Raw genomic sequence first — 24,341 nt, forward strand, 5'->3', positions numbered from 1 at the left:
ATGGGGTACTGTTGTACACCGCCCTGAGCCACTAGGGAGGGAGGTCTATAAATTAAATTAATAACAATAAATACAAAACAACAACAGGAACAATAATAGTTATTACAGCTGCAGGCCAGAGCCGTCGCCAGTGCCAGAAGCGCCCAAATTGGGATGCTCAGTAAAATTCCAGCCTTATAATTGCATGGAAAATGGGTGTCCCTCCATCCCCTTGCCTGGTCTGTTGACTTTCCACGGTTCACTCAGTCGAAAATGGCTTGTTTGCCACTCCCCGTTCCAGCCAATGGTCCCTGATCACCATTTAAGGGACGTACCTGCACCCTTCCTTCACGCTCCAGAGCTCCAGGCGTCCGTCGAAGGCCCCCACGCAGACGGACGTCTCTGACAGGAACACGCAGGTTGAGATTCCATCGCAGTGGCTCAGCAGGGATTTCCATTCCTAAATCGTAGTGCAGGGGGAAGGGGAGATTGGGGAAGAAGGAGAGCAGCATTGCGCTCACCTGTAACTGCCACAGGTGGGGACTGTGCAGAAGCCACGAAGATGAACATTCGTTTTTCCTTTGCAAACCAACTCAAACGCCCACTCCTCTCCTTCCCAACAGAGGCCATGCAGGAATAGAGACAGGCCCTGATGCTAAGCCACTCGAGGGAGGGGGATTGAGCAAGTGGCACGAATCAAAACCACCGTTTTACCTGCCCGGTCTTCAAATCCAGGAGGTGGATGGTTCCCTCAGCAGTGCCCACAGCAGCCAGGCTTCCCGAGGGGGAAATTGAGACGCTGGACAGATTGACTGGCAGAGGCAGGACCAGGCTGGCAGGAATTGGAGGAAGGAGAAATAAACAGGATCAGAAATCTGTAGGAAAGGGATGAGCCCATAACTGTGTTTCCGTGGCGCTGCCTTTACAAAATCACCTCACGTTATCTTGGGTTTCTTGGGGCTTGTTAATCCATTTCAGGAAATGTCTTCCGTTTCCGCACAGTTCCGCCTGCGCTTGCAAACACAGAGCGGAAGAATCCGGTTCGTTGGCGGCCTGTTGCAGGAGCAGCACAGGATTCTGGGATATCAGGTCCAGGTTCCTTTGCAGGAAGCCACGGAAAGAGTCCACGGCCTTATCGTGCTCTGAGCCAACGGCGTTCTCTATCAGAGGAGAGGGGTTTGAGGTCAGTGGAGATGGGAGGACAGATTTGTTCTTGATTAGCTTAAATGTCAAGGTTAAGACATTGGTTGGGTTTTTTCCCTGTGACTTACCGTAGAGCGCGTAGGCTTCTGAGAGGGAAGGGAGGAGACACAGCCGGACGTGAGCACCCAAGACCCGCAGGTCAGTCAGGAGAGAGGCCAGAATGTCAGGACAGCCGCTTTGGACCTGATGGAGAAAAAAGTTGTACTGACAGAAGGCACCAAGAGGGACCCAGTTGCTTCTCTGTCCTACTTTTCCTGAACTGTATGAGAGCCGGTGTGGTGCAGCAGTTGAAGAGTGGCGGATTCGAATCTATCTATCCATCCATCCATCCATCCATCCATCCATCCATCCATCCATCCATCCATCCATCCATCCATCCATCATCTATCTATCTCCATATCTGCACAAAACATCTCTGTATTCCCAAAAGCCCTGAACCATTTTCCTCACTCCATCTATAGAGGATTAGAAGTACAGCTCTGCCCTGGGCCAATTCCACACACAGAGAGGATAATGCACTTTCAATGTGCTTTGGCAGCTGGGTTTTCCAGTGCAGAACAGGAAAATCTACTTCCAAAGTGAATTGAAAGTGCATTATCTATTGTGTGCAGAAGACACCATGTTCTCATAGCAGTTCAATATGACACAACCACCGCAGTCATGCTGATTCCTAGCCCCGCTAGCGAGCGGCGCCTTGACACCCAGAGGGGTTACTGGGAGTTGCATTCTCTGTCGCTTACCAGGTGATAGGGGAGCGCTCTCAAGGATTCCGCCTCGCAGTTCCGAAAGCTCCTGGAACCATCTGGGTCTGAGAGTTTCCACCAGTGAGCTGCAGAAGATAAAGCACCAGTACAGAAGATTAGGGCCCCTCACAACACAGTGGACCCCAAGGGACCAATGCACCCCAATTCCCAAAACGAGGCCCGGAGATTACCTGCCAGGAGCATGTGAGCGGTGTGATCCAAGCCCGGCTTCTTCAGGTAACGCCTTTCCACGGCCGTCTTCAAAGGGCTGCCGCAGAGATGGAGCCGGGAGCCAGGAGGTTCTGCTGGAGAGCCACAGGCCCTGAGGAGGCTATGGGGAAATGGCAGAGCGATTCGTCCAGGGTGCTCAGAGCCAGAAGCCCGTGGTCTCAAGCACCTGGGGGCTGCAGTCATGTCCCAATTGGCTCAGGCCCTTAAATGAAGTATCTTAAAGAATTTGAGAAGCAGGGTACTCCCAGGGGGGGGGGGGGGCTTGTTCGCACACACATCCCTTTAGCAGTAGAAAAGTGCAAGAGTCCAGAAGCACCTTCAAGACGCAACATGTGTGGCGGGGTGTGAGTTTTTGTGAGTAGCTCCTCATTTCTTAAGAGGTGTGACTCGTTGCCTTAAACTACCCAGGGTGGATGCAAACAAGGGGGTGGGGCCACAGGGGCCCCCAGGAAACCAAAGAAGAACCACTCACCCCCGCAGGCTCCGGAGGAAGTCGAAGAAAGGAGCCCTGGGGTAGCCTCTGGCTCGCCTCCCAGCACGGATGGTTTCTTCCAGGTCTGCATTCGCTCCCTTCAGATCTTTCCAGGCAGCCACGACGCCAAAGAGATCTTGTTCCGTCAACCCTGCCATGGGCACGGCGACAAGAAGCTTCAAAAGGGGATTCTGAGTGCTCCAAAGATAACTCGCAGGTTGCCAAAATGCAACCAGCTCTGGTGAAGAGCCATGCAAACAACAGAGCATTTGGACATCCTGCATTCTGCAGTCGGTTGGACACAATGACCCTGGAGGTCAAACCCAACTCTATGCTCCTAGCAACAGTCCCTCTTTGGCACAACGTACCGTCTCTGCTGGCCCAGAGAGATACCAAGGCGATGGCAACCAGCTCCTGCCCGTGATCCTGTTCCAGGCACCCCAGCAGGTGTTGCAGCAGCAAAGGGAGAGAGGGCGGCAATTTCTGGATCCGTTCCGAGAGCTGGAGGAAAGGAGGGGAAGCAAAACTGGAGATCCAACCCTGCGGACACCTTGGAAGACACGTTTGCTGCCCTCTGCCCGCACTGACCCCCTCACCTTCTCGTACAGAGCGAAGAGCCGCAGGTCTTGGGTCAGCAGCATCAGGTAGAGCGGTTGTTGGGAGCCTCGCTTGAGGAGCACAAGGCGCATCTGCAAGGACAAAAGGGGTGAGAAGACCCCCTAATGCTCTCCTGGCTATTCTGACCAATCAGAGTATCCCACAGAATTGCCCATCCAAATCTGTTCCCCCCACCCACCCAGGCTTTTTCACAGTGAGGGTCTTAGCCACTAGAAATGTATTAATTGCTGATTTACAAAATCTGCATCCTACCTTTCTGCTCTCTCAAGGGTCTCTATGGCCCAAGCTTATCCAAAGGAAAAGCCAAGAATCTGCAGGAGTTCTCCATTCCACCTTTGCGCGTTGTGTGGGGTGCCTGCCGTCTTCTGGACAGCACTCCACCAAATCTTCGTTAAAAGCCCGTCCATTTACCTGGTTGTTGAAGGCAGACTCTTCCAGCTTCTTCCCGTACCGTGCCAGATCCTTGCGGATCATGGCCACCCGGTCAGGGGGGTCCAGCGGCCCTAGGGAGACCACGGTCACCTTCTTCTGTTGCTTGAGAGAACGGAGGAGAGCCGACTCCTCAGAGACACTGAGGATGAGGCTGACTCTCTGCGGGGGAGACAGGAAGTGAATTCCAAAGATTCAGGTGGTGGGAAGCCCAAGAAGTCTCAAAAGCAGCTTACAATCGCCTGCCCTTTCTCTCCCCACCACTGACACCCTGTGGAGAGCTCTGAGAGAACTGTGATCGGCCCAAGGTCACCCAGCTGCTCCAAGAGGAGGAGCGGGGAATCAAACCAAATTCTCCGGATTAGAGCCCCGCCGCTCTTAACCACTATGCCAATAGTGTAAACTATTAAAATCCGTGCATCTTTGGACACCTCCTTAGAAGATCCAGTTTAGGGCTCACCTGGGGCAGCTGTTCAGGCAGCCAGTCAGAGACCGGCTGACCCCCGGCTGCGTGGATGAGGTCGGCACCATCTATCAGAACTGCCAGAGTCTGACGACGCTTCAGCGACTGAGCCACGGAATGGAGGAGGGAGTTGAACTGGACCACCAGCCCCCTGCAAGAAAAGCCAGCTGTCTCTAGCCCGAAGGACCAAGTGCAGCCCTGACGCCTCCCCAGATGAGCACAACATGCAAACTCACTGAAGGGACCTTCCCCTGAAAGGAATAAGAATCCTGTTTTATATTTTGAGATTAGCGGCCATGCTCTGAATGTTTTCTCGGTGCAATTAAAGCACCCGGGCGGCATCGGATGCCAAGGTTATTTCCTCCTCTCCAGGACTGAACCCTAGGAAAACCCTAGAGCCTGTGCAGTTCCACTGTGACCCCTTTGTACCTCTGGATCTATGGCCCTGCTGACCTGTAGCTTGTGGGTGGGGCTGGCGGTTGCTTCACCAGCTTCCTCAGCAGGGCACAAAGCCGTCCCAACGCAACCCGGACGTCAGCCTGATCGGGCCGGGCCCTAGCAAAGTGAGCCACGATGTGGTAAGAGGGGGCGGGGTCTCCATGGCGTGGCTCCTTTTCTCGGAGCTCCTGGGCCAGGGCTGCCTGCAGTGGAGAGAAGGGTCAAGGCAGTCGGGGAGGAGGACAAGCCAAGTCAGGCCAGCCGGGAGCTGCTGTGGCCCTCAGGCGCCAACCTCAGCCCCGTGCAGGAACTCCTCAGAGGGTAACAGCCAGGCTACCATTCCACCACTCCTGTTCCTGTCCCCCTGTAAGAAAGGTGGAGCTAAGAGAGTCCTGAGAGAACTGTGACTGGCCCATGGTCACCCAGCTGGCTTCACACAGACAATACATTCCAGAACCTTTGTGAAACTTCTCAATTAGTTCTTTCTCCTGAATTTTTAAACTCTTTTTCTCCAATTTACTCTCTCCCTTTGTTAATAGGTTTTCATTTTCGATGAGTAGCTTTTTGTATTATTCCTTTTGTTTACTCTTCGGTGGGGCTAAACCCCTCCCCCTCCCATCAAAAGATCAAACCCCTCATGCATGACCTTGCCTCTGTAAAAATGCTCAGTCCACATCAGCCAGAGTTTTAAAACAATGTTGCTAGGAGAAATGAGATTCAAATTGGGGGCATCCCACCTCAGATGCTTAGCCATCAACACTAAAGCAGCTCTCAAAAGAGACTGAAATTCATGTGCCAGAGCAGATCAGGAGGCAGCTGCTAAGAAAATGACAGTGTTCCCATAGGATTCCAGCCCTGATTCGCTCTCTCCCGTTTCTCATCCGGGGGCCTTGTGCTCACCATGAAGACAGTCTTGCCTTGCCCGCATTCTCCACTCACAACACAGACGCTGCCTCCGCACAGCCGGGCAGCCGTGGCTTGGAGGAGCTTTTCCCGGGCACAGAATCTTTTCTGCTGCAACTCCTGGAAAGATTCCTGCAAGATGCTTTCTTCAGGCTCCTCTGGCTCCCCATTGACCATCAAACCATTTCCCTGGGCATGCAGAGATGGAAATGGGGCAGACGTGATAGGCAGAGCTTCAAACTGCAGAGATCTAAAGCAAAATTATCCTCTAGCACAATGACTAAGTGCACCGTACAATATACAGCTAATGTGCCTCCCCTGACACCAGAGGTAGCCAAACTGTAGCTGTCCACCACACCGTGTCAAGGAAACACAAAACAGAGTCTCTGTTGACAACTTCAGTGTGCAAATTAAATAGGCAGCAGTTCTTGAATTATCTGCTTGCAAAGGTCCAAAGCAAGCCACTGAATTACTAACAGGAAAGCCATGCTGCTCTTTTAAAATTAGCATCCCCAGTACTTACCTGTATAAAGTGGCGGAAGACACTTTCCCACAAATCCTGCAGGACTTTGGCACCAAATTCCTCAAGGCCTTTGACGTACGGCCGGCCTTGGGCTACCCCGCCCCACTGGCATGTGTACCTATGGGCAGAGAGGGAACAGCAGATAGATACTGCTCGGCAGAGGGAAGAAATCAAGTTATCCCCCTGCATCCACGGACTCCTTTTCCCCTTTACCTGCCGAGCGAAGCCAGGTCCTCATGTTTTTGAAGGCGATCCTTCAGATCAGCCACCCGGTCTTTAGCCTCTTCCGATTCTACTTCAAAATCGGCTTTCCACGCTTCAGGGATTGAGCTGCCAAGTGAGAAACAGGAGCCCAAGGGTCTAGGATGGCATGCCAGATTAGAATCTGCCGCCCTTAATCACCACATCACATTGGCTCAATCCAGGTCATCCAGTATAGCAGACCCTTTGTTTAGGGGCAGGGGAATGATTGCCAAAGATCTATATTGTCGGGAAGGGAAAGGATACGAAGATAAACACACTACCTGAGGAAGTCCGGTTCTCGGAAGTAGAAGAGAGCCCTGGACTTGGCCGACGGATCCTCGCCACCATTCAGGAACTGGATGGCCTCCAGCTCAGTAATGGAGCGGCCTGCCGGGTAGGACTTCAGCTGTGGAGAGAAGCCAAATCCATTGAGATGCCTCCTAAACAGCCTCCTGAGGCAGCAGTTCTTCTGGAGCCAGCCCTACTGGACCGCTCCTGTCCCTTTACCGCCTTCAGTTACAGTACGGATTGTGACTGAAAGCTCTGTGAGGGGAGGGACTGTTTTTACTTCCCTTATTCTATTTAAAAAATTATGCCCATTGACGTAGTAATCTGACAGCGTTCACAGCACTCCCCCAAAACTAGCAGCCATCAACTGAGGAAGTTAGCCATGGGAAAGTGGGCAATATGCACAGAGGAATGTTCCTCCTGTCACGAAACACGAGTTCCTCCTGTCACATGCTTCTCCCAGGGTGGAGACTCCGTTTTGTTTCACACCTTAAAACGGGAACGCCCTTCTATGCGTGGGTCTCCAGATTACTCTTTTTCGAGCTTCTGCCTGGCCCTCTGGAATTCTAATACCATAGAGTTCTCCTGGAACTGGTTATCGGGCAGGATCAAGAGAGCCTCCCACTTACCCACTCATAGTGAGGCTCGTCTGGCAACGAATACTCTTTAGGGATGTGGCCATACCGCTCACTGAGGATCCCGATGAACAGGTGACTTCGGGCCACTTCCGACAAGCAGAGTTCCAGTTGCCTAGGAAAAGGACAGCTCATGTATCACCCCTTGCCATCCCACTCATCTCCTGGAGGTATTTTCTGGAGGCTAAGCCACACTAAAAATAAAAATAAAAATAAAAATAAAAATAAAAATAAAAATAAAAATAAAAATAAAAATAAAAATAAAAATAAAAATAAAAATAAAAATAAAAATAAAAATAAAAATAAAAATAAAAATAAAAATAAAAATAAAAATAAAAATAAAAATAAAAATAAAAATAAAAATAAAAATAAAAATAAAAATAAAAATAAAAATAGGAAGAAGAAGAACAACAAGAAGAACAACAAGAAGAACAACAACAACTACTACTACTACTACTACAATTTTGTCCCTGCTGCACAGGACTCTCCCTTTCCTCAGTCACAGACACAGCCCAATATGCCAATCTCTCTTTCCTTCATACTTGTTTCTCTGGGCCTCGTGTTCCGTGATCCCCCAGCGGAGGTCGACATCCTCGATTGTCAGGCAAAACGGGGCCGCACGAGCTCGTAATTCAGGGAAGACGGAGCGGACAAGCAGGTCGCGTTCACCGTGCATGTCACGGAAGGTGGACGAGACAAACACCTTTACCGAGCGCCACCTGAGGGAAAGGGTAGGAGGGGGAAAGGTCAGACACGAAACGCCCCTGCCACGAATCCACCGACGGCTGTTTTCTCATCGTCGTCACCTGCTTTTGGGAGCAGATATCAAGGGTTCAGTGCCGGCTTCTGGCTTGGCCATTGCCGCTCTCTGTGGCTCAGGGAGGCCGTGGATCTTGTCCATCTTCCCGACGTGTTCTAGGAACCGGGAGCTGCCACATTCAGCCATGAACCTGCCAGATATGGAAATTTATACTCTGAGGGTTCCTCCCTAGCTATAACAGATTCTCAGTCGTTATTGCCTCTTCGGGTGACTACAGCTAATTTTGGGTCCTAAGCAGATTTTGACTGCCTGATCCTAATGCTCTTTTGCGGGTATAGGGAAGTAGAGAACCCAGAAGATACAGGTGTCCCAGACCATTTAGGGCTTTGAATGTGAGAGTCTAAACCTTGAACCGGATTCAGTCTTCAATGTGGAGCCAATGCAGCTGGGAGAGCACAGGTGTAATATGCGATCTCCATGGGTTTCTCGTAAGGACCCGAGCTGCTGCATTCCAGGCCAGCTGGAGTTTCCAGAACAGCTGCAAAGCCAGCCCTTTGTGGAGAAGACATCCTCATGTCTGATATCTCTGTGACCTGCAGGTTTCACTTGCTTTTATCCATCGCCCAACTCCCCCACCCAGCTCAGAACTCACCTGAGGACCTGCTCACTGAATCCACTCATTGTTACCTCCAAGGTGGAATCAAAACTCCGGGATTGTCTGAAATTGGAAAGGCAAGGGAGAACATTGGTGGGAAATTCAGTAGAGATATTGGGCATTCTACCTACAAGCTTTATTCAGAGCAAATCTTGGGGTTTCTTGACAGCTCTGGAAGGGTTTCCTGAATAGGATGCTTTAGGATGCTTAGGGCTGACCCTGCGTTGAGCAGGGGGTTGGACTAGATGGCTTGTATGGCCCCTTCCAACTCTATGATTCTATGATTCTATGATCCTGGGTTGAGCAGGGGGTTGGACTAGATGGCCTGTATGGCCCCTTCCAACTCTATGATTCTATGATTCTATGATTCTAATAGGAAGGAGTTAGTTTTTCATATATTCTTTTAAAATGTAAATGTTTATCAGGTTATATGGCCATATATGGTCGCGTTGGCCCAACCCTTCCGTCTCAAAATGGTTTTGGGGGGAAGGGGAGTGGCCCCCAGTGGGCATGGGCACAGTTATGCTTCTACCGTATTCTGCATGAACATGCCACCTCTGGGGATTCTCGAGGAATGTTTCTGGGGTTTCTCGACAGTCAAAAAGTTGAGAAAAGCTGATTCAGAGTATAATGATAGAAATGTTCTAACCCCGACCTGGCTGTTTTTCCAAGCTAGAAAAATTGACTTCTTTTTCTACATACATCACGGAGGAGCAGACGTTGATGAAGAGGCAATGGGATGCCACGTGACGGCGATATAGCCAGAGGGACGTGGCGTGTCGTGAGGTCTGGGGATTGCTGCTCAGCAAGAGAATCCTGTCCACCTGGAGACAGAGGAAAAATAAAGAGGGTCATTGGCTGCTGGAAACTCCCTTGATGGCACCGCTCTCCTTAAATAATCTTTAACGTTCCTGGAGTGCGAGAATGATCTTCAAGAGAGTCCGCTTTTAATGAGGCATTTCTCCAAAGCCAGCAATTACAGCGCTCGCCGACTGTCTTTGCGAAGCTAATGACAGCTTGCAGCCATAATCCCAGCCGGAGGCCACCACCATAAACTGGTATGAGGATCGGACTAAAGTACCACTCGCCAAAGAGCACAGCTTTGGGCCTTTTCTGCACCGATCAGTCCTACCCAGGTTGGAGACACCTTGCTGGACAGGAGTCCCACCATAGCCAATGAGGGTTAGCCAGATACCTCTGGGAAGTTCCCAAATGGTCTGCAAAGCCAAAATGTCCTGCTTTTGTGGTTGTCATGTAGTCACAGCTGGAGTACATGCCTTCAGTTGGGACCCACCAAGGGTCCTGCACTCCCAGCCTCTCTTCCCCATCCTTTGTCCTTTCCACCCGCTGAAGATGTCCCCATTATCTTTTATGAATAGTACTGTTTAGTGTTGTAAGGCATGCAAAATGACCTTGCCTGGCTCTTTGAGCCAGGGTGCTAAGACGTTGTAGGCTAGTTTCACTTTGTAGCTTAGATAACGCTGCCTTACCGGGGGAATGACTTTTTGCACGCAAGCCTCTTGGAGGGCAATACACGTTCTGTAATGGCTAGTTCCTATAGATTCTCCCCCCCTCCCCCGATGCTCCCAATAAAGTTACTCATCTTGTGTTGAGCAGGGGGTTGGACTAGATGGCCTGTATGGCCCCTTCCAACTCTATGATTCTATGATTCTATGATTCTATGATTCTATGATTCTATGATTCTATGATTCTATGATTCTATGATTCTATGATTCTATGATTCTATCTCCACAAACATCCCAGAGTCTGCTTTGGTGTCTTCATGGGCACGTATCTCAGGGTCATAACAGTGGTCAGATCCTATCCTTGACCATGAAAATACGACAGTGTCTTATACTGAATCAGGCCATTAGTCCACTAAGGTCAGTCTATTGGCAGAGACTCTGCAAGGTGACAAAAATCTTTCTTACAACCTACTAGCTGATCTTTTAAAGCAGAGGTGCCTGAGATTGAATCTGGGATCTCCTGCATGTCAAGCAGATGTTCTACTGTTGGAGCCATGGCCCCTCCATGACCACAGTTGACCAAAGATCTCGGAAAGCAACAGGACCTTCTTCCCCACCACCCTCCCATGACCCAGTCTTGGTTCTGCAATCATTCACGTAAATTAGACTTTTCAGGGGGAAGCCTATGCTTTCATTCACTAAAACAAACAGCAGAACCCATGGGAATTGGCTTATTCGGATTTTTACCAGACATCCCAGGACTCACTTGTTGTCGTTGAGAAATGAGGTCCATGATGATATCTCTGGCTTCGATATGCTTACTGGGGTCGTGATTGATCTCCTAGGGGCGGGAGGAACAGACAGGAAGTGAGAAGCCGCCCAAGGAACACAAGAAGCGAGCAAGGAGTTCTCACGCACGGGGGCTGATGGACGCTCATGCACAGGCAACCACAAAGGAGCTACAATGCTGGGGACAGATACACACTCCAGGAATACGCTTATTCCACCTTCGCTCATGCCCTGGGACAAGCTGATACAATCAGCTGAGCCAAGGGATGAAGGCCCCACCTGCCTGCAGGTATAGATACCTGCCCATTTGCGCATTCCTCATTGTAGAAGGGAAGAGTCTTCTTTCACGTTCCACCCATTGATTGGGAAGCTGACTCTTCCCCCACAAACCCTAGAGGGGCTGCAATTTTATTTCCCTTAACGATAAAAGGAAAAGGCACTCTGCACTTGCTCAGAAGCCCCCCTCCTCTTTGTTATTAGCTCCTGTGTCTGAGAACGGAGCACTCAGAACAGCTACCGAGGGGGTAAACGCAGATGGAAAGGAGGTTCCTTGAAAGCTCTCACCTGAGTTTGCAGGTAATGCACATCCTTCAGCACAGTGCCCGTCATGGCAACAGGACCTGAGACTGTTGACTGATCGCAGTGGAGGACTTGGGCCTGCTCCGAGGCAGAGTATACCATGGAGCCCAGCAAGAAGGCCATGTCCAGTTTCTAGAGAGGCGGAAGCATTTGTTCATAAAACAAGGCCTTTTTCAACCTTTTGCCCGTAGAGGTACCACTGAAGTATTTTCAAGGTTCAAGGCAACAGGAAGTGATGTCAACTGGCTACATCTCCCTGCTAGCGCCTCCTGGAGGACTACCCTGAGAGCCAGAAATGGCAAGTGTAGAGTGGGAGGGCTCTTCCCGGCCGCCATTTTGAAAAACCCCATGCCACAATGCCATTTGGTACTGTGGTTGGGAAACTCTGTTCTAGTCCCTTTGAGGAACAGGGAAGAAGTCACTCTAAACTTGTCCTGCATTTGCTACGCTTGATTATTTCATGTATTGGTTTAATTCAATTAATTAGGGGGGAGGGGGGGTATCACTTTTGCTCGCTAGGGACAAAGCCACGGTACCAACCCATCTGCTGTGCCATGAAAGAAATCCTTTTACCAAGGCAGTGGGGTGTTTTGGGGAGATCAAGCATTCTATGTTTTATTTTTATCATTCAATGTATATCCGGCCCCTCCCCGTAAACTGGCTCCGGGCGGCTTCCGATGCTCCACTTTACAACAGAATAAAATCTACAACGGGATGAGATTGCATTCAGTGACAATTTAAATTACAGAACAATAAAATCATAACATTTTAAAAACTATATTGCCAAACGATTTGTCACAGTGCAGTCCAAACTTGACCTGACTGCAAATTCCGGGGCGTCTCCTAATGCTGAGGCAGGTTTTTGACATTCTTTTATGGGGATCAAAGCTCAGCACAATGGCAGGAAAGTAACAGGAAACCAAGAGAAGGCTGATGGCTTTTTTACATACGCTGAGGGGTTTGCTTTTCTCCCTTTCCTCCTCCTTCTCCTTAGCATTCGGACAGCTGAGATCCTTGGCCTTCATGTAGGGATGGTACATGTCCAAGGCACAGGAGATCAGGATGAGGGTCTGGCCGGGGATGGGGGGCACGTTGTGCCGGACCGCGATGCCGATGGCCGTTTCCAGCGCCTGACGATACCGTTGCAGAACGGCGCAGCTGTAACGCACGTCTCTGTGAAAGAAAGGTTTCCGACACTCCGCTGGGGTCCATTTGCTGCATTTCTACGATGCACAGTCTGGACCCCACATACCTGTCACCCTATGCCCCCCGCAGGGCTTTGAGCTCTGCAGGCACTGACTTGTTGGCTATTCCTGGCCCTAGGGAGGCACGCCTGGCCTTGACCAGTGCCACGGCCTTTTCAGTTCTGGCCCCGACTGCAGGACTGCAGCCTCCAGGCCCTTCCCCAATGTCAGCCACTTCAGGGGCATGGAGATTGAAGATGGGAATGCCCAGAGGTGAAGTACCTGACCTACCCCGTCCCTCAGTAGGAATTCTCCCCTCCCCTCCCCACACCGTCAGCTACCTGAGCTTCAGCAGTTTCTTCTTCTTGCACTTCACCAACCGAAAAATAAACGGGATTTCCATGAAACTGCGGTATTCCCTCCTGAGCCATCTTTGGGGATGCACGTCATACTCCTCCAGGATCTGTTTAACGATCCTCGCGTTGGAAGGGAAGGGTTCTTCTGCACAGCGAAAAAGGATCCACGTCCAAGCCAGCCAGCCAGCCTGCTGCCCGCCCCAAATCCTTCACCAACACCCTCACAGCCACCATGTCAATCAGCCGAAAGTTCCTTCACACCCTGATCAAACTGAAAGCCATCCAGACACCCACAAAGTTCATCAGTATCGGGGCCCTTGCTCAAAGGGGCCAGCTTGGCTTAGTGGTTAAGAGCAGCGGCTTCTAATCTTGATTGCTCACTCCTCCTTCCCATGCAGCCCTAAGCGGGTGACCTTGGGCTAGTCACAGCCTTGTTAGAAGCTGTTCTCACAGAGCAGTTCTCTCAGAGCTCTCTCGGCCCCGCCTACCTCCCAGGTGCCTGTTGTGGGGAGAGGAAGGGAAGGCGATTTTAAGCCATTTTGAGACTTCTTTGGGTAGTGAAAAGTGAGATATAACAGCCAGCTCTTCTTCTTCTTGATGAATGTTTCCCTGAGATTATGGTCACAGTTGCTAATTTTTTAGCTGAAGTCCTTATAGCTCTTTTAGCGTATTACTTCTTCGTCTTCAAAGCAGCTGAGAACAGCATGCACCTTTCTCCCGGGCAGCTGAGGCTGCAGGAGGGGTGACTGGGCACAGATACCCCACTGGGCTTCATGACCTTCACAGGGGACCTTGTACCACCAGCGCACTAAACTGGGCAAGGGAGCCAAATGAACTTTGACCTCCCCCAAGCAAATCTGAGCAAACAGGATGACCTTCTTGCGCAGGCCTCACCTTTGCGTTTGAGCTCTTTCTCCAGCTGCTGGATGACCTTGTAGGCAGCAAGGAACCGAAACGGGAGCTGCTTACTGTGCACCACAGACTCCTGAGACAAAGAAATGCCGCTGAGTTAGGGAGAGCGGTGGGAGAAGGAGACTAAAATGCCCCTCATGAAGAGGCGTGATTTGTGGCATCTGTAACGCTGCCTGCAAGTACAGCACTTCCCCTTAAGAGTGAATGGGATCCATTCACTCCTATGGGAAAAGACATGCATGGGATCCATTCACTCCTATGGGAAAAGTCATGCATGAGAGCCATGTGGGAGCCATTCCCTGGAATATTTCGGGTCGAGTTGTGTTCCCCCTCTTTGTTCTCTTTCCCTCCCTACAATCTGTCATGTCATTTTAGCTGCACTTACGCAAACTCCGTATTGTTATTTTATTATGTATTAAAGATTCCACTAAAGAAGCCTTTCTGGCAAAATGCCAGATTCTTTTGAAAGGAACTCTTTTGAGAACTTATACAGAGTAATTAAATATTTACCCATCTTGCACCATTGGCCTTGGCCCTGATTTCTTTTCTTTTACTGCCCTCACTTCCACTTCTCGGTCATGCAAAAGCGTGACGGAACCCCAGGGAGAAGATGGAACTTCACAGTTCTTGCCGACTTCTCCACCAAAGGGGGCCTGTGAAACTGAGCCCAGGTCGCACCTTGTTCTCCAGACGGCCCAGCAGTCGTCGATGGTGCCTTTCGCTCACCCCGGCCCGCAGGATATTACGGAGGTTCCGCAGCATGGCCATGAAGGGCAGCTTCCCTGCATCTGCAAGGAAAGTCGTGAGTTTTATTGGTGCCCAGAACTGGGGGACGTCGAGTCTCACGAGAAGAAGGTGAACACAGCAAGAGAGAAGTCTCAGGTACCGATCAGCTCTTCCCAGGCTTGAGCGTTGTTCCCCCGTTGGCTCAGGTCCCGCTCCCAGGTGCGTGGCGTCGGAAGTCTCATGCGGGTGCCAGCGAGGGCTGAGTCCCAGGGCCCCGGAAGGCGGCTTCGGGAGAAGGTGTGCAGGTCCGAAGGGTACCTGCAGAAAGGTTTGAGGCAGGAATGCTCAGGAGGTTTATTTCTTGTGAGCTGATGAAGCCTTGTATGGTTGTCTAGCCTGCGGGCTGCTCTTTGCCTGTTCTAATAAAGCGGGGTCCCCAACAGGGTGCCCCTTGTGCCCACACCGACATCATTCCTGGCGACCACCAAGTGTCTTGAGAATATTTGGGGGGCTGGGGGGGCGGGCTCTGCCCTAGCAAGACTTCTGGTGGGTCTTTGGAGATCGGGTGGGTTGTGCAGACTTTTGAAAAAACACCGCCATGGGAGCATCTATCAGCACGGTGCAGTGCAAGGACAGTACGCTGCAGCGGAAATTTGGTAGCTGGCTCCATCAGGGACCCCTGCAAGAAATGGTTTCCAACTGGCGCATGCTAGTTACGCCTTAAATCTCGGTGGGAACTCATGCTCTGCTAACCTGCGACTGACTGAGGAGTCGCCACACGACTGAGATCAGCTCCCCCCACCGAACGGATAAGGAGCAGAACCGTATGAGTCGAAATGTGTACATGGGAGGGGGCCTCAATTAGAATACACTGAATGCGGCACCTTTCGTTTGGAATTCAATATTAAGGCACTAGTCCTCATGGTTCGAGCCAAAGGCCTTTGTCGTTTAAAAGCGTGCCTGCTGAAATCTGGCCACAAAGCGGGGCGTTTCACTCACCTGAGCCCCAGGAGACTCATGACGTGCTCGGCCGGATCAGAAATGTGAAGGCGCCGGACCAAGGCCTTGAGAGAGAAAAGACCCCCGGAGGTTGCTGGGGGCTTCGGGGCCGACTCCAACTGCAGGAAATGAGAATGAAGACAAAGACGGATCCGTGGTCGTGCCTGAAAGACCCCCATGGACATTAAAAGGTGCAGAAAGGATAGGTGCATTTGACACGTCCCTCGGGGGAGCCATGCTCCGAGTTACCCACAATGCCTCACTCGCCTTTTGAGGGGTTCTGAAGCGACCCCGCCTCCCAGCATCCCCTCTGCACCCTCTGCGAACATCTCAGAGAATCGCTTCAGAGTTTGTCGCATCTCTCCAGGGTGGTGCTGGAGAGCCAGCTTGGTGTTGTGGTTAATCTAGGGAGCCGGGTTTGATTCCCTGCTCTTCCACATGCTGGGCGACCTTGGGCCAGACCCAGTTCTGTTAGAGCTGTTCTCACAGAGCAGTTCTGTCCGAGCTCCCTCAGCCCCACCTACCTCACAGGGTGTCTGTGGTGGGGAGAGGAGGGGAAAGGCATTTGTGTGCCCCTCTGGGTCTCCTTCAGGTAGTGAAAGGTGGGGGATAAAAAAAAAACAGCTCTTCTTCTTCTTCCTTCCACGCCTCCCAAACTAGGTCCCCATCAACCCACAACCAGCCATGCCTACCTTCACCCTCTAGGGTGACACTCACCTTTGTCTCCAGTTTCATCAGTTCCCCCGCTAGGTCTCTGCAGCGCCCCAATTTGTGCTTCTTCCAGTCATTCCGGCACAGCAATCCTCGCTCCATCTGAGGACACGGTTTTGGCAATTGAATAATCTATGTTGACGGGCAGTGTCTCTGCCAATTTTCCTCCACTGAGGTATCTGAATCCTCACAACACCCCCCGGCCTGAGGGAAGCCTGCCTGGCCTCAACAAGGACTGGGGTCTTCTTGGTCCTGGCCCCTACCTAGTGGAATGAGCTAAGGGCCCCGGAATTGATTCAGTTCCGCAGGGCCTGTAAGACGGAGCTCTTCCACCAGGCATAGGGTTTGTTTGAAAGATCAGAATGACATATGGGCCTCCCCTACCAGTTCGGGGTCTCCTCCTCCATCCTCCCCCTTAAAGGGAATTAACAAGCAATGTGCCTGGGATATTTATTGTAAGCTTTAGTCATTTTTTACTGTATTTTATTGTATTTATGTATTTTATTTTTTTTTATCTACAATGCTGTACGCCACCCTAAAATGACGCCCTCAAGAGGGGCCAGCCTATAACTCTAAAGGATAAATGAATAAATAAATACACCACTTCGGAACACTTTCAGGTAGTGAAAAACAGGAGGGTATACAAAAACACAGCTCTTCATCCTCTCCTACAACCTCCGCTGCAAGCATGTTCCACTGTGCAGCACTTTCCCCTGAGCAGTTAGAATATTTGTGCGTATTCCATAATTTCCTAATCACTCGGCCTCTGCATGACGGAGCACAGAGGAGTCTCTAACAGAAGTGCGTAACCCACCCACCTTCCACACACACACACACCCCCCACACCTTCTTAGGCTTTGGCCGATGGCGTTTTTTCCCTCGGCTCTTCCGGGTGTTGTACTTGGCCAACTGGTACGCGTCAAACTGCCGGAATTTGTCAGCCATTGCAGCCCGGAGGCAGGAAGGCAAAGGGGCCAGGGCTTCTGTCTGCGCTAGACTCTGTGTAGGAAAGAAACGGGAGGAAACGAGGCCGTCTGACCACAAGGGAGCAGCAAAGAGGGATTCTTAAATCTGTTGCAGGACTCCCTGCCAAAAGGCTATGGATAAAGTCAGAGCCTGAGCAGACGCACAGGAAATAAAAACTCTGCCGGAAGGGAAGGAGCAATTCTGACCTGGTGAAGCCGAGCCACCTCCATCCAATCGGACGGGAGTTGCACAGAGTGGCAGAAATAGCGGCGCAGGTGCGGGCGGCAGGGCAGGAGACGGGACGAGAGCGCCAGGAGGAAGTTCGCCGTGCTTCGGATGTTAAGTTCCTGGCGAGCGTACAAGGCAGCCTGGGAAGGAGAAGGGAGGGAGAAGAGGGGGAAATTTGGAACAAGAGCAGAAGAGGACCCCAGCATCCAAGCGAAGGACAGGGTGAACACCGCTGGAGGGCTGTCCCCCACCCATCAGACCCCACCGAGGAAGAAATCCCATAGGTCCTCCTGATGTTCTAGGGCAAGGGTAGTCAAACTGCGACCCTCCAGATGTCCATGGACTACAGCGAATGCTGGCAGGGGCTTCTGGGAATTGTAGTCCATGGACATCTGGAGGGCCGCAGTTTGACTACCCCTGTTCTAGGGTCACCACTCAGTTCCCAGCAGCCGGTTCCACAGCGGACAGCTACACAGGATCTTCCATCCACCACTAGAAACAATGGTCTGATTGATACTTGAAAGCTATAAAATACCGCGGAAAGGTACACTGTGAAATAGGTACTCAGCGATTGTCAATAAGCGGCGGGAGCCACAGAGAAAAGTGGTCACCCTAAAAACAAGCAACAATCCGGACGTCGTTCTGGCTCTCACTGCGATTTAATAAAGAATTTTTAGAAGATGCAGCCACCCACGTCAACTTCCTTCTTTCCCCAGCACTACCTAGAGGTTGGATTCTTGGGTGGAGGAGCATCCCAAGAAAAAAATTATAAAGAAAAATAAGGACTCGTCTAATAATAGAGCAAGTTTACCATAGAGTTCTGGCCATCCCTAGGAGTACCCAGAAGTGACACGGGCAAGTCTAGGAATCGCCAGCAACTCTACGGTAAGACCTTTCCAAGAAGCAGCCAAGGCGTTATTTTTCTTTTTAAATTTTCCCTCTCAGCCAACGGGACTCTATAAGGTTCTTTGGCATTCCTCTGTCACGTGTCCCGGCTTCCACCCCTCAGGCCAGGCACATTCTTGTAAATTATGCCGCAATCTTGCAACACCGTTTTTCACAAGAACAAATGCCAGAGGAGTACCTGGAACAGTCTGTGGAAATAATAATCCAGCAGCACCTGAAAGACTCAGGCTGTTTCCATGTGGGAAGACGCCTGTGTGGTTTGCCCATTGTGGCTGCAGATAAAGTGCAACAACATTGGGGCTTCCACTTGACAATTCTCCTGGATGTTTCTCGGCTCCGGTTCCTCCAAAATGGCCACGCACCCTTCCCTAGGCCACCGGGGCTTCTGCATCTTTAAGGGTCAGCGATACAGTACTGCTATAGACCGATACACCATTGTAACGATAGACGTGACCGTTCTGTGAATTTAAATGGTGATACTCTAGCTTAGCCTGTTTCAATCTTTTGACCATCAAAAAGCCCCTGGAACAATTTTTTCAGGCTTCCAAGTGTCCTGGATGTCAGCTGGCCATACTTCTCTGCCACATCCCCATAGAGTTTGTCTTAGACAAAAAAACTTCTGTGGAAATATCTGAAACACAACCACCAACGGTAGGCGGAAAATCTGCCATGCGTGTCACAAAATAAATAAAAAATTAAAAAAACGCTGAGAGAATAGGCAAGTCTGACATGACCCTCAGGTCTACATTGGCCCGTTGTCCAAGTTACCCACAATGCCTCACTCTCCCATGGAGGGGGGAGGGGTCAGAACCAACCTCTCCTCCCAGCTTCCCTTCTGTACCTTGAGGATAAATTCAGGTTCACATTCTGCCAGCTTCTCACACACGCTCTCCAGAGCTGCTTGCATCGTTCCTGCAGGGTTTCCGAACTTGCCGCCTTCCACCAAGGAACAGCAAATGAGGTTCAACAACATCAGCTGTGGAGGGGGCAGGGGCGGGGGGAAGGGAGAAGATATTTTAGAAAGAGATTCATGGAATTGGGAAGGGGCCTTCTTATTCACAGGGCTGCAGCCCCTGACTGCCCAAGCCACTCAATGGCTATCCATTACACCCAACTGCTCATTGGCTACCCATGAACATCCAAACGAATCTCATCTAACTTCCCTTCCCTTTCCATCTTCTCTGCAATGCAGCCTCAGGGTGAAGGAGCAGAGAAATATCTGTAGCCGCTGCTCATCCATTCGGCTGTTGTGCCAAATCCATAGGATAAACATCTGGAGCAGAGGTCCACTATGGGCTAGTGGCCACAGAACCCTAGAATCATGGAGTTGGAAGGTGCCTCCAGGGTCATCTAGTCCAACCCCCTGCAGAATGCAGGAAATTCACAACTACACGCCCACCCACAGTGACCCCAATTATGGGGCAAGGAGCCTCTGCATTCTTGGTGCTGAGGGGGAGCACAGTGGGAAGACTTCTGGAGTTCTGGCCCTCCTGGTGGCTTTGGGGCACTGTGTGACACAGAGTGTCATTCAAACCCAATAGTCCATAACTGAATCTATGAACACATGAAGCTGGCTCACTGAAGCAGACCCTTGGCCCATCAAGGGCAGTCCAGTCTACTCAGAAAGGGTCTCAGGTAGAGAGAGGTCTTTTATATCCTTTTAACTGGGGATACCAGGGATTGAACCTGGGAAGTTCCGCGTGCCAAGCAGAGGCTCTACCACTGAGCCACAGCCCCTCCTCCCCACCTTGCCACCTTCTTTACCTTGTGTGCTCTCACATCCTGCTCTTGGCTGTCCACCATCATCTCCTGACTGAAGGCATCTTCTCTCTCAGTTGGCCATTCTTTCAACGCATCCTCGGGAACCGTCAGGACATACTCTGGTATCTCGCCGGCTGAGTCCGTCTGGTCCCCCTCTCCCTCCGCCTGCCGAGATAGAAAACGAACAAACTCTTAGGCAAAGCCCAAATGAATGTCTCGGTGTTCCCTAGGGTTACCTACAGGAGCAATAGCTGGGGAAGTTTTGCAAGGTCTGGTAGTTGGAGGACAACATGATACCCTCTAGCCTAGTGTAATCCAGATACAAATTGTAAGCCTTTGGGTTTCATCCAGATATTGTCCCATTAATGATATGTGCCTGGACCTTTTCTGTTTCACTTCCACAGGACAAATGGCACCTTTTACACCAAAATTCTGGGTCTAACAGAATTCTTTTAATGAATGACATAATTTCAGGTTTATGCAGCACACCTTCCCTGGCAGATCATACCCTGAATTAAGCATTCAAAACTGCCTCGAATAAATACGAATATTCACCGAACTAACTCTGCAGGATCTCAAAAAGATGAAGGTCTTCCGACATTTCCTTAACTGCTTGCGAAACACACAAACTGTCCCTGAGCCACAAGGATGTTGGGGGAAAGCTGGGTCCCATCTAAACCGCCTCCGCCACCCACGTAGCTGTGTTTGCTTGAATAAATAAAATCAAACCCAGGAATTATTGGTTGAAGATGTCCCCAGTTTGGCCCTGAGATGCCTAAAATCAGGCTGGGAGAATTTCATCCTTCAAGGCAGGACTTGGGATTTCTTGACGGCCCGGAAGGATTTCCCAAATGGGTAGGATTTAATTAATTTTTTTTAAAAATTGTTAAAACATTTATCGGGTGAGATGACCACATACAATCATGTTGACCTGACCCCCCCCCCAAAAAAATGGCCAATGAAGGGCCTGAAGGGGGTGGGAAGGAGAGGGGCCCAGGTGGGCATGTCCACAGCTGAGCTTCCAATCATATTCTGCACGATTGTACCACTTCTGGGCGTTTTCGAAGCCTGAAGAATATTTCGGGGGTTTCGCAATGGTAAATATGTTGGAAAAGGCTGCTGTAAGGTCTCTAAAGCAGAGGATGCTGCACCTCCAAGGAGCCCACTGCCATCCACAAAAATCATCACAAGATCATGCCAGAAACTGTCCACCTGATCCTATCAATGACGTAACCCCACGTAATGTCCTACTACGTCAAAGGCTGGAGATGGATCCAAGGACGAGAAAAGATGCAAGCCCATTTCCAAATGGAGATCATCCACCTGTGTCACCAGTGGCGTTTCTGTCCCATGACCGGGCCCGAAGCCAGAGGGAAATGAGGCGAGGCAAACAGTGACATTCAGGTATGCCGGAGTTCGCTCTGCCACACCCACTCAATGGCCAGGCCCAGGAGAGGAAGATTATATAACCGGCTAGCCTATCCTTCGCCACAGAGAATATTCTAAGCAGGGACCCAATCGCAGCACCCTTCAGAGGTTCTTGGAAATCCACCTATCAATTATCCCCGACCCGTAGTGGATTAAATTAATTCATTATCCTGACCTAATCCCTCCCCAAGGAGATCAAAGTTGACGTGGAGGCAAGGAAGGGGACTTCCAAACCTTGAGGTCGTGTCCCAGCAGGAACACATTTGAGATAACCCACAAGATCACTTGAAGTATCCCTGCCAGGTTTGAGTCACACACGCCAGGCCTGCACCCTCATTCACCACAAGTTTGTGCATTCATTCGTCCCTAGGATCTACGGACCTGGCATTAAACAAGATCGAGGTGAAGTTGGGGACACAAGAAGTCCCTCTGCACACCTGCCCAGGAGTGGGACCGAAATTGTACAGCGGCTCTACGTGTTCCCTGTTGCCCTTCAGCGTGAATTCCACTGCCATCCTTGAACATTTTGACCATGGAGGAGTCCCTGAAATATTTTTTCAGCTGGCCACGCCTTCCTGCCACTCCCTCCAAGTCCATTCATGCAGGAGGGGAAAGGCCACGGACCCTTTCCGGAACCCCCTGAGGGCCTTGGGGGTCCAGAAAGGGTCCACGGCCCCCCTGGTTGGGCATTCCTGCTGTACACCATCCACATGGCCTCTGCCACCCTGCTTGCTCTCCTCCTACCACGGTGGAGATGAACAAAACAGTGCAGCCAAACAACACCTCCGTGGGATCGTGTAATCATGGATCCCAAACAATGTTGTCGTTTGTGTTCCTAGTAGCCACCGTCCAACTCCTTCTGGGAACAGTAAAGAACATCTGTTCCTTGCCACATCTGCATCTCAATGCCCAGAGGCTGTTGCTCGTATCCATCTGCTGTTCCGTGGGAAGGTACTCAACAGAATCTCGTATAATAGCAGTGGAATTTCCATTCAAGCGTCAGGCCAAGAGCAACGTGCTGCAATTTTGTCGTGAAGAGACGGTTGCCGGACACTGACCCAAACCCAATTCAGGCCACTGGCTGCATGCCATTGGCCGGCGTGCAGATGGGCTACTGACCCCTTGTCTTACAGTTGGCTCGGACGTCGCACCCGTGACATACAATCTGATGGTGCAATGTTTGTTTACCCACAAATAACTCATCACTCATTGTCATCAATGCCTGATCGAGGCAACCTCTGCTTGCTTCTCCCCTGAAGAAGAGAAACTGGTCATTTCACTTCCCAGGTCATAAAGGTGTGTCCGCCATCTAGGTGTGGACACCCAAGTAACATGGTGACACAGATCTGTGGGGCTCGAGGGTTTCCCCCCCCCCCCCCCGGATGCCAAACTGTCAAACACAGATCTGAACCTACCCAACTACTAAGAGCTCCTTGATGCATTGTTATTCAAGTGGATATGGCTGGGTGGAGATGGATGGGGCTAGCAACAAGCCCCCTTTAATTACTTCTTTTCACAACTGGGAATAGCGTCTGCCACTAATCACTAACCTTAACCGTTTTATTCCCCCAATGTTTTTGTGAACTACAATTGAACCGAAAGGGCTGATTTGCTTTTCTAGCAAGGAATTATCCTACTGTATATTTAGGATGCTGTGATGCTGTTTACTGATTTGCTAATTTTACTTTCTCCTTATATCTGTACTCTTGTGATCCCCGTTCCATTGTTTGAGGAAACGTGACTGCAGATGAAAGCTCACACCTTGAATAAACCTGTGTTGGTCTTGAAGATGCCGTTGGACTTTTGTTGTATTATTTTGTAGTTACTCTAGTGGTGCAATTATTCCTCTCTGGAAGACAGGACCAGGCTGTTCAGGAATCTGTTCTTACCGTCCACTATCCATCACCTTATCTTTCAGTACAGGACGACAGAACGCAGCCTGGCTTGGATGAAATTAGAAGGACTCTGGAAATTGTCCTGCTGAGGTGGATATCGCATACCTGAATGCCATTATTGTTTTGTAAATAGTTTTAACATTCCATCGCTTCTGTGGAAATCCCAGAAGTGACGGAGGGTGGTTCTAGGAGTCTAGATAATAGAAGAATTGGGAGAACGAATTCGTCAAAATCCAGATTTTAAAAAAGAAGAGTAAGAGGCTACTAACTAAACTGGTGAGCTGGGTTCAATTCCCTACTCCTCCACACGCAGCCAGCTGGGTGACCTCAAGCTAGTCTAGAGCTGTTCTCACATAGCAGTGCTGTCAGAGCTCTCTCCACTCCGACCTCACCAGGTGTCCATTGTGGGGAGAGGAAGGGAAGGCGATGGTAAGCTGTTTTGAGACTCTTTGGGGCAGTTAAAAGAGGGGTATAAAAACACATCTTCTTCAGTGGAATAGGCTGCCTAAGGGGGTGGTGAGCTCCCCCTCGCTGGCAGTCTTCAAGCAAAGGTTGGATACACACTTTTCTTGGATGCTTTAGGATGCTTTGGGCTGATCCTGCGTTGAGCAGGGGGTTGGACTAGATGGCCTGTATGGCCCCTTCCAACTCTATGATTCTAGGATTCTATGATCCTGCGTTGAGCAGGGGGTTGGACTAGATGGCCTGCATGGCCCCTTCCAACTCTATGATTCTATGATTCTATGATCCTGCATTGAGCAGGGGGTTGGACTAGATGGCCTGCATGGCCCCTTCCAACTCTATGATTCTATGATTCTATGATCCTGCATTGAGCAGGGGGTTGGACTAGAT

At 50.5% G+C, this 24,341-nt stretch overlaps 1 protein-coding gene across 7 annotated transcripts in view; it reads right to left on the reverse strand.

Annotated features, from left to right (window-relative positions):
• Positions 1-24,341, reverse strand: part of TEP1 (telomerase associated protein 1) — a 42,843-nt gene that overhangs the window by 10,265 nt on the left and 8,237 nt on the right. For 6 of the 7 annotated variants that reach the window (XM_077312974.1, XM_077312969.1, XM_077312972.1 and 3 more), the window contains exons 4-37: positions 20,170-20,331; positions 19,247-19,381; positions 17,478-17,639; positions 17,152-17,304; positions 16,312-16,407; positions 15,595-15,713; positions 14,756-14,913; positions 14,548-14,657; positions 13,852-13,942; positions 12,943-13,102; positions 12,368-12,590; positions 11,403-11,549; positions 10,816-10,890; positions 9,286-9,407; positions 8,581-8,646; positions 7,975-8,118; positions 7,711-7,887; positions 7,163-7,283; positions 6,527-6,651; positions 6,216-6,332; positions 6,003-6,120; positions 5,477-5,668; positions 4,592-4,779; positions 4,136-4,289; positions 3,658-3,837; positions 3,225-3,317; positions 2,997-3,129; positions 2,629-2,779; positions 2,117-2,256; positions 1,923-2,011; positions 1,251-1,365; positions 914-1,139; positions 694-811; positions 315-439 (exon numbers count right to left, since the gene is read on the reverse strand). In XM_077312974.1, the coding sequence (XP_077169089.1) occupies positions 315-439; positions 694-811; positions 914-1,139; positions 1,251-1,365; positions 1,923-2,011; positions 2,117-2,256; positions 2,629-2,779; positions 2,997-3,129; positions 3,225-3,317; positions 3,658-3,837; positions 4,136-4,289; positions 4,592-4,779; positions 5,477-5,668; positions 6,003-6,120; positions 6,216-6,332; positions 6,527-6,651; positions 7,163-7,283; positions 7,711-7,887; positions 7,975-8,118; positions 8,581-8,646; positions 9,286-9,407; positions 10,816-10,890; positions 11,403-11,549; positions 12,368-12,590; positions 12,943-13,102; positions 13,852-13,942; positions 14,548-14,657; positions 14,756-14,913; positions 15,595-15,713; positions 16,312-16,407; positions 17,152-17,304; positions 17,478-17,639; positions 19,247-19,381; positions 20,170-20,331 (4,685 nt within the window). Of the gene's footprint in view, positions 1-314; positions 440-693; positions 812-913; positions 1,140-1,250; positions 1,366-1,922; positions 2,012-2,116; positions 2,257-2,628; positions 2,780-2,996; positions 3,130-3,224; positions 3,318-3,657; positions 3,838-4,135; positions 4,290-4,591; positions 4,780-5,476; positions 5,669-6,002; positions 6,121-6,215; positions 6,333-6,526; positions 6,652-7,162; positions 7,284-7,710; positions 7,888-7,974; positions 8,119-8,580; positions 8,647-9,285; positions 9,408-10,815; positions 10,891-11,402; positions 11,550-12,367; positions 12,591-12,942; positions 13,103-13,851; positions 13,943-14,547; positions 14,658-14,755; positions 14,914-15,594; positions 15,714-16,311; positions 16,408-17,151; positions 17,305-17,477; positions 17,640-18,583; positions 18,837-19,246; positions 19,382-20,169; positions 20,332-24,341 lie in introns of those variants that run through there. The other variant, XM_077312975.1, reaches the window with a different exon arrangement.

This window comes from Paroedura picta, chromosome 16, assembly GCF_049243985.1.
Source record: "Paroedura picta isolate Pp20150507F chromosome 16, Ppicta_v3.0, whole genome shotgun sequence".
Classification (NCBI taxonomy): domain Eukaryota; kingdom Metazoa; phylum Chordata; class Lepidosauria; order Squamata; family Gekkonidae; genus Paroedura; species Paroedura picta.